Raw genomic sequence first — 9,285 nt, forward strand, 5'->3', positions numbered from 1 at the left:
GAGTTGGTGGATAGAAGACAGTGACTTAAACGTTTCGTGATGGTTTGTCTAATAGTATTAGAATGTCACATGATCCATCATGTATATCAATACAGTCCTGGGTAGATGTCTTTTCTGTTCTGATCTTTCCTGAAGTCTCTTTTTCTATATCTGTTAGATATACCATGCAAATAATTTTTTAAAAATCTTTTTAAAAACTGCATTTATTGTTATGAATGAATTTGCCTCCAACAACCCCGATACGAATTTCAGTACAAACACCGCTCTGGAATTAGACACAATGGTCAAACAGGAAACTGGATGAAGTGTCTCCCCATCTCTATGGTTTTCCTCTCTTCCGCTTCGAGTTGGTTACCCTGGCGACCACGTTTGAGTTTATGTCCTATCACAGGCCGCTCTTCAATATGGTTCAGCCCCTTTGCCTCCGCTGTGGTGGAAGAAGGTGCCTTCCTGCAGAATCCTCTCTTTGGTTGAGGTAGGCGATCCGGGCTTGGACCGCTCTGGGCGGAAGTAGTACCGGAAGTCGCGGGCGGGGGGAGGAAACGAATGCGGAAAAGGGTCGCCGGGACTCAGGAGGTGGAGGGTGAGACTCACGGCGGATCGGGGAGGTAAGGAGAGGGGCCCCGCCCCCATCCCGGGCGTTAGCGACGCCCCCTTGGAGGGCTGGGGTTGTCACGTGTGGGACTGTTTAGGAAGGAGGTGATAGAAATTGACCTGGGTGTCTGGAGCTGAGGCGCTTGGGATGGCTTGGCTGGTAGCCATTAGGTTTATTTATGAGAAGGAAACTGCCGTCTCTGACCATGTGCAAAGTGCATTTCATCACGCAGGAACCCAGCTTCATATTAGAGGTTTAGGGGCACCACATATGGGTCTGGCCAAGATGGACTTCCAGAGCATTTCCTACTCTGGAAGTCAGACCTCCACAACATCAGTCTTGCAGCATCCTAAATGCAAGAGGTGCACTCCTCTAATATTTAATTCTGATACATTCCTGCAAGAGGAAAAGGTGGTGACATCCCGACACTATAGAACAGTCTGCAGACTACTGTAGTGGGTGGATTTAAGACTGTAGTGGGTGGATTTAAGACAGGCGGGATGCCCTGTCTTTTTAATAAAGGTTTCATATGTATGAATCAGCAGGTAAAGCTTTTACATGGCATGGGTTTAAATCACATCATTGCACAATGACCCCAGGTCACGCATGTTAAAGGCAGAGCTATGGAGAACAGTGTCAAAGTTGGCCATGACTAGCTGGATTCCAGTTCTGACCACACTTTTGCAAGAGAGATTTGCAAATTGAAAACTTGCGTTGCAGGAAAAATACATCTACCCTTCCCCTCCCCTCAAATGTAATCAACATGCTATATAGAGTGTTTAAATCTGTCCTCCTCTGGAACTGGACTTGAGAGTTACAGTGACCTACAATGTTGTGTTTATTTCATTTATAGTTCATATTTTTCATTCAGACTCAAGGCAGATTACTCAATTGAAAACAATGACGTGAAAGCAGTATAATGCACGTACCCTCACTAAGGGAGCCAGGATGACCAGACCTTATGCCACAGCCTATGGACCCGACAGCTTGAAAGGTTTGGTTTCCATGCTGCTTTGCATTGCAACATCTGAGCCTGATGAAGCAGGTGAAATCCAAAGCTTGCACAAAGTTTTGCGTCAATCTGTGTGGTAAAAAGGATTGCACAGATTTCATTTTTAGTTTTGGGTTTTGAGTGGACCAGCAGGGTTGTGCAACTTTTTCTGTTTAAAGGTTGGTCAGAACTGGAATCTAGCTAGTCGTGGCCAACGTTGACACTGTTCTCCATAGCTTTCTGCCTTCAACAGGGCTGAGATCTTGCAGGATGACTAGCTGAAGAATCTGTGAGTGCAGTGAGTTATGTAGGGGACAGTCTAAGAATATGAGGTAATGTTTCTGGGGAGTCAACCTCACAACTGCATGATCTTTTGTGAAATGGAATGTGGTAATATCTCCCCTCGATGACTGCTCAGGGGCAGATGTCAAAGCGTGCCATCATAAATGTTCTCTGATATTGGACTTCATTAGATGGATTTTCAGATGACACCAAAATAGGAGGGGTAGCTAATACCCCAAAGGACAGAGTCAGAATTCAAAATGACCTGGACAGGTTAGAGAGATGGGCCAAAACAAACAAAATGAATTTCAACAAAATAAATGTAAAATGTTACACTTAGAAGACAGAAAAAAATTAAATGCACAGGTGTAGGATGGGTGCCAGCTGGCTTGACAGTACCACATGCGAACGGGATTTGGGAGTCTTAGTCGACCACAAACTGAACATGAGTCAGCAGTGTGATTCTGGGCTGTATCCATAGGATTATAGTGTCTAGACTGAGGGATGTAATTGTACCTCTCTATTCTGCGTTGGTCAGACTTCACCTGGAATATTGTGTACAGTTTTGGGCACTGTAATTCAAGAAGGATATTGACAAGCTGGAACGGGTCCACAGGGCAACCAAAATGGTAAAAGGTCTGAAATCCATGCCCTACAAGCAGAAACTTAGGGAGCTGGGTATGTTTGGTGAAGAGAAGGTAAAGAGGTGACGTGATGGCCATGTTTAGATATTTAAAAGGATGCCGTGTTGGTGAAGAAGCAAGCTTGTTTTCTGCTGCTCCAGAGACTAGGACCAGGAGTAATGGGTTCAAGGTGAAGGAAAATAGATTCCACCTAAACATCAGGAAAAAATTCCTGACAGTAAGGGCTGTTCGACAATGGAATGCACTACCTCAGAGTGTGGTGGAGGTTTTTAAACAGAGGCTCTTCTTTGGAGGTTTTTAAACAGAGGCTAGATGGCCATCTGTCAGGAGTGCTTTGATTATGTGTTCTTGCATTGCAGGGGGTTGGACTTGTTGGCCCTTGTGGTCTCTTCCAACTCTATGATGCTGTGATTCTAAGCAGGTAGCTTGCTCCAGATCTATGTGATGGTTGCCTGTCTTGAAAAGAGAACCCTCATTCACTCATTGGTGGCTTGGCAGAGTGGCTAGAGCTATTCATGACCGCTCCAAGATGGCTGTCGGCATAGCTTTTCCTGCAGCGCATCATGGTTGTGGAGGGTTTGCCTAACCAGTGGTAGCGAACCTTTGGCACTCCAGATGTTATCGACTACAATTCCCATAAGCCCTTGCCAGCAGAGCCAATTGGCCATGCTGGCAGGGGCTGATGGGAATTATATCTATAACATCTGGAGTGCCAAAGGTTCGCCACCACGGGCCTAACCTGTCCACAGGTGTAATCGCACCTGGTTTTGGTGGTACCCCTATGATACACAACAGAGTTGAATCTCACAGTTCTGAATCACTGCAAGTTTTAAAAGGGTGGGTGGCAGACCTGTGCCCAGTGCAGAGTTAATGGTTCTACAAGGTAAAACATCCTGTATTGTAGCTTTGCTCATTTTTCTTTCAGGGTTTGTTGAAGATAGTTCCTCTCTTGCCTACACCAACCTTTAGAGGACTTTGGAATCCTGGATGCCTCAAGGTGTCACACGGAACATCATGGCTGAAGCAGTCCATTACATCCACCTCCAGAACTTTAGCAAATCTCTTCTGGAGACCCTGAACGGGCAGCGTCTTGGCGGACACTTTTGCGACGTGACGGTGCATATCCAGGAGGCCACGTTGCGTGCCCACCGGTGTGTGCTGGCTGCCGGCAGCCCCTTCTTCCACGATAAGCTCCTGCTGGGCTACTCCGAGATCGAGGTGCCTCCAGTGGTGCCCAGCCAGGTGGTGCGGCAACTGGTGGAGTTCATGTACAGCGGCTCTCTGGTCGTCGCCCAGTCCGAAGCTCTGCAGATCCTCACGGCTGCCTCCATCTTGCAGATCAAGACCGTTATCGATGAATGCACCCAGATCATCTCCCAGAGCCGCAGCCCAAAGCCTCCAGCTGCCCCCCCGTCGGTGCCTCTCTCCCTTCCTAGGGTTCTGCCTGCCAAGCCCCAAGAGCAGCCCCCCAAGGAAGCTATCGGCGGGGTCTCCCGGCCCGGGGACCTTGAGGCTGCCGACCTTGAGGCTCCCAAGCTCCTCTGCGCTTCTGAGGTGCGCTACAAGCTGCGTGACCTGCTCTCCTCCCAGCACCGGGAGGCGAGGGCCGCCGCCTGCGAGGGGGGCTTGAGCGACGGGGAAACAGGGGCTTCTTATCTGCACCCCGCCGAGGCCACGACCAGCTGCCACAGCCGCAAGCAGCGCCAACCCGTGAGGCTTCAGCTCTCTGAGGCGATGCCCGTCATCATCAAGGACGAGGAGGAGGGCGGCAGTGAAGGCGGCGAGGGTGCGGTGGCCGAACGAGAAGCCAAACTGAGCTGCTTTGCCGAGTGCGGTGGCAGCGGAAACTTCCCCAGCAGCTACAGCAACGAGGCAGAGGCAAAGGAGTCCGGGAACGCCAACGAGGCTAGCAGGAAGGAGAACCTCCACTTGGACTACACCACCTCCGAGGGCCAGGATTTCTTCGGGAACCAGGTAGTGTTCTCAGAGTCCTTCATCCCGACCTGGCAGGGGGAGGAGAGCAACGAAGAAGCCACCTCGTCAGCCATGCGGGACAGGGAGAAGTTTCACGCAGACTGCAGCTTGGAGGCATCCAACTTGAGGAATTTGGCGGGGGAGTTCAAGTCGGACCTGGGCGGCCCCTCCTCGGCGTTCCCGGCCCGCGGTGGCGGCGGCAGCGCTGGGGGGATGACTTTTGCGTCTTCTCTGGGCATCCAACGGGAGTTGAAGGCCGAGGTCAGCGGTGCCGGCACGGCGACCAGCACCACCAGCATCTTCCAGTTCCATCTCCCCCAGCCCGGTGGCGTGACCCAGAGCTTTTACAGCATACAGCAGCAGCAGGAGGCGGGCGCTGGCAACATGGTGCAGCTCAGTCCCAGCTCCATGGTCCCAGGTTCCCTGCATGGCGGAGAACAGCAGAGCCAACAGGCCGGTCCCTCGCGCTGCTCTGAGCCCTCCTACCAGTGTAGCCACTGCCAGAAAACATTCAGCTCCCGCAAAAACTACACCAAGCATATGTTCATCCATTCCGGTAATGGCGGCTACGATCTTTATGTATTACTTTAATTTTGTCTACTTCATTTGGACTCCGCTTTGCTCTCCAATGGGGAGCCAAAGTGGTAGCGGATTCTAATCTGGAGAACCGGGTTTGATTCCCCACTCCTCCACCTGAGTGGCAGAGGCTTATCTGGTGAACCAGATGTGTTTCCGCACTCCTACATTCCTGCTGGCTGAGCTTGGGCTAGTCCAGTGGTTCTCAACCTTCCTAATACTGTGACCCTTTAATACAGTTCCTCATGTTGTGGTGACCCCCAACCCTAACATTTATCCATTTTACAGATGGAGAACAATGATGCAGAGTCTTAGGCGACCCCTGTGAAAGGGTCGTTCGATCCCCAAAGGGGTCCCGACCCCCAGGTTGAGAACCACTGGGCTAGTCACAGATTCTCTCTGAACTCTGTCAGCCCCACCTACCTCACAAGGTGACTGTTGTGGGGAGAGGAAGGGAAAGGAGCTTGTAGGCCTCCTTGAGTCTCCTTACAGGAGAGAAAAGGCGGGATATAAATTCAAACTCCTACTCCTCCTCTTCTTCGTCTTCTCACATCCTCCCTGCCTCCAGTTTATCCATAACTCAACCACCCTGAGAGGTAGGTTAGACCCAAGAGCATTTGACAAGCCCAAGCTAGCCCAAGTGAGGATTTTTACCTGGGCCTCCCAGATCCTCATTCGACAGTCGAACCACAGCACCACCTGGTCAGCGGCAACAGCGCTTTGGCACATAGTGCTTAAAGGAAATTGTGCTTTTTTTGACATTTCCCATTGCCTAGGTTGCCACGGCTACCACCTCTGTTCCTGCCCCTCTTGGCACCAGTAAGGGCTGCTCCTTGTGTTTGAAACACATTAATAACTGATATGTCACTTTTAAGCAGTAGCAGGGTGTCAGTTATTAGTCTGAAACTATACTAATGTGCAAAGGTTAAGGACAAACCCACGGGGTTTCGTCACATCACAATGTTTACTAAACAGACTTTGTTGATTGGGTGATTGACCTTTGCCTTCCCCAGTCATCTGTATATCAGTTACCAAATGATGTCTCAACAAAGTGTGAACAAAGGTGATTAAGGTATCGCTGTACCGTAATCCTACAGCAATCAGTCAGTTGCCTATAATAGCCCTCTAGTGGTGGAAAAGAGAATGGCAGCTGGGGCGGGGGGTGCTGGGACAACAGCCCCTTCCACAGATGCAGAATAATGCATTTTCAATCCACTTTCACAACTGTTTGCAAGTGGATGTTGCTATTCCGCACAACAAAATCCAGCTGCAAAGTGCATTGAAAGTGGATCAAAAGTGCCCTATTCTGCATGTGCGGAAGGGGTCAAGGAAAAGCAGGGGAAGTGATGCGTGGACCCTGTTACTCCTGCAGCTGCCTCTGCCATTCCCGCCATGTGGATGCAGGTTAAGTGTTCAGATGCTCCAAAGTGAGGGAGCAATTCCAGATCCTTTGGCAGGGTCATTCACATTCTGGAGTGAGAAACAGAAGCAGCTCTTTTGGCGCTTATCATAACAAGGTGTGGTGTCAGGGGTTCTCAGCTCTTGATTTTTTTTTCACCTGACTTACCTATGTGTTTCTATTCGAGTTGGGGGAGGGTTTGATTAACTGTTGACTTTTCTTTGCTCAGAGGGGCAGTGGCTTGTTTGTTTGCATTTCCTGGTTTGTTTGTTCATGGCTTCTCTGTCTCAGCAGTCCTTGATGTATCGTTCGTTTTGCCCCTGGATACAACCAGCGTTTTTTGCTGGGGGACAAGGGAGGGTATGTCCCCTTTGACCACCCAAAGAGGCTATGCTGGAGATCAGGGGGCCTTCACAGACCAAACTGTGTGGGATCAGGGCTGTAAAACAGACAGGAGTTAAGTGTAAAATCTGTATGGATCTAACCCCTTTTGTTCTGCTTTAAGACTCCGCAAACTGTGGGCTCCATCATACCCTGAATCATCTCTTTCTCTATCTCTCTCTCCCCCTCTTTGCTTTTTGTGCTGAAAATCCCACTAGAGTCCTGGAACTCAAAAGCTTTTGTGATGTGTTGGACTGTCCTAATACAAAGTTGTCCTAATACTAAGTCAAGTCTCAGAAGCTAAGCAGGGTTGGTCCTGGTTAGTGTTTGGATGGGAGACCACCAAGGAATTCCAGGGTCACAATGTAAAGGAAAGCAATAGCAAAAAAACCTCTGTTAGTCACTTCCCTTGACCACCCTAAGGGGCCAACCAAAACCAAAAGAGAACTTGCTACACCCAGGCTCCTGGCTGACAAATTTCATATAAAGAGATGTCGGTATGAAAAGTGCTCAGTTTTAATAAAGAGCGTGCAACACTGCTACCATCTAGCATATAACCCTGGCTGGGACTGATGGGAATTGTAGTCCATGAACATCTGGAGTGCCATAGGTTGGCCACCCCTGCCTTAGATCTTCCAACAAAATTGTGATGGGGATCGTAGGAGAGGAGCTGTCGCAGGAGAGGAGCTGTTGGGCTGATGGGAATTGTAGGAGAGGAGCTGTTGGGCTGATATTTCTCCGGCGTTTTAGCGTTCCCCATGCTTCGTGTTGACCTTCCGCCTCCTTTCCTCTGGCAGGTGAGAAGCCCCATCAGTGCAGTATCTGCTGGCGCTCGTTCTCGCTGCGAGACTACCTGCTCAAGCACATGGTGACCCACACGGGGGTGCGCGCCTTCCAGTGCTCCATCTGCTGCAAGCGCTTCACCCAGAAGAGCTCCCTGAACGTCCACATGCGCACCCACCGCCCCGAACGCTTCCAGTGCTGCATTTGCAACAAGTACTTCTCCCACCGCACCCTGCTGGAGCGCCACATGACCACCCACACCGCCTGGAAAGGCGGGCAGCCCGAGGCTCCAGTGGCCATCGTTGCCGCCCCCTCCGCTGCCGACTGGAAGGACAAGCCGAGCATCGCTGCCGCCTCCGCCCAGGGGACCCTCCCCTCCGTGTGGAAGTCGGGAGAGGCGTCTTCCGAGAGTGGCGTCACAGCGTGGAAAGCGGGTGACCCCGTCTCCGGGGAAGGCAGCCTGGTGGCCTGGAAGGGGGAGGAAACTGGGGAAGGGCCCGTTGCCGTTTGGAAAGGGGACCCGGCGGCAGAGGTAGCCATACAGACTCACCCAGGCTAGGAAATTCCCTTTTGCTACTTCAGGAAGGGGCCTTGCCCAGTCCTCACTGCTCAGGCAGGCAGACTCATGGGGCTGTCTTGAGTTGCTGGATCAGGAAGGGCGCCCAGCATCCTGTAAGTTGGGGAGAGGTCCGATGCAGGGCCAAGAGTTTTCCTTTTGCAGAGCAGTGTTTCTCTGGGTCTGGGAGGCTGGAGGGAGCATATCTCATTATTACTGATGTTTGTAGGCCAGCCTCCCTCTACAGGGGGCAGATTCATTGGGGGCCATCCCGTTTCATCTTCACGACACCCTTGTGAAGTAGGTAAAGTCCAGCGTGATCGTGACCTGCCAAAGACCACGCTTCATGGCTGATTGGGCTTTGGAACCCAGGTCTCTCCATACTACACTCTATCCACTAGGGAGCCCTTCCTCTTTGGCGCTCGCTGTTAGAGGCGTGGCCAGCCAGAGGAATGGATCTCCGCTCATACCATTCACAGAAATGTTAGAGCTGCCAGCATGAAGCCACCATCATCCTTAATGTTTAGGATCAGAAATATCTTAAGGCAATTTTTTAAAAAAAGATTCCAAACGTAGGAGTGTTATGCTAACCATCTTAAAGCAGTTTCTGGTCCTCATTGTCAAATGTCTGGGTTCCAGGAATATTTACACACATTGACATTTCAGTTGGCTTCCTCTGCCCGTCCTCCCCACAGTATGAAATAAAACAGTGCATATATTGATGGCTGAATCACGTTTTTGGAGATTCTTGGAAAACGTCTGCAGGATCAAAGCCAGAGGTGGGATCCAGCTGGTTCTTACCAGTTCCCGAGGGTGTGTGCCGAGAGGGGGCTACTAATTGGGTCTGCTTTTCCATTAGAAATTCCATTCGGTCCAAAAATCATAAAGTCCTGTTGTTCCCTCTGTGGCTGGTTAGCAAAGGTAGAAAACGGGATAATTCTCCCTGTTGGGCTGTTTTCAAAACATGTTTTAGAAATATGGTAAAGTTCCTTGTTTAAGGAAAGTATCCTTCTTTTTATTTCTAGAAACAAAATTAAGTATTTGAAAGTATTAAGTATTTGACAGGCAGTCAATTAGAGGAGAAGTAGTTGTTTCTGTTGGCAG

General features: G+C 50.2%; 1 protein-coding gene across 2 annotated transcripts; it reads left to right on the forward strand.

The window, feature by feature from the left end:
* Positions 1-363: 363 nt before the first annotated feature.
* ZBTB45 (zinc finger and BTB domain containing 45) lies at positions 364-8,911 on the forward strand. 2 transcript variants are annotated; one of them, XM_048518368.1, is made up of 3 exons: positions 364-475; positions 3,438-5,042; positions 7,640-8,911. In XM_048518368.1, exons 2-3 carry the CDS (start codon positions 3,500-3,502, stop codon positions 8,182-8,184), a joined length of 2,088 nt encoding a protein of 695 aa, XP_048374325.1. In that variant the 5' UTR covers positions 364-475; positions 3,438-3,499; the 3' UTR covers positions 8,185-8,911. The 2 variants fall into 2 exon arrangements, with proteins under 2 accessions (XP_048374325.1, XP_048374324.1); XM_048518367.1 differs by lacking the exon at positions 364-475 and adding an exon at positions 525-608.
* Positions 8,912-9,285: the final 374 nt, after the last annotated feature.

The sequence above is a fragment of the Sphaerodactylus townsendi genome, linkage group LG15 (assembly GCF_021028975.2).
Source record: "Sphaerodactylus townsendi isolate TG3544 linkage group LG15, MPM_Stown_v2.3, whole genome shotgun sequence".
Taxonomy (NCBI): domain Eukaryota; kingdom Metazoa; phylum Chordata; class Lepidosauria; order Squamata; family Sphaerodactylidae; genus Sphaerodactylus; species Sphaerodactylus townsendi.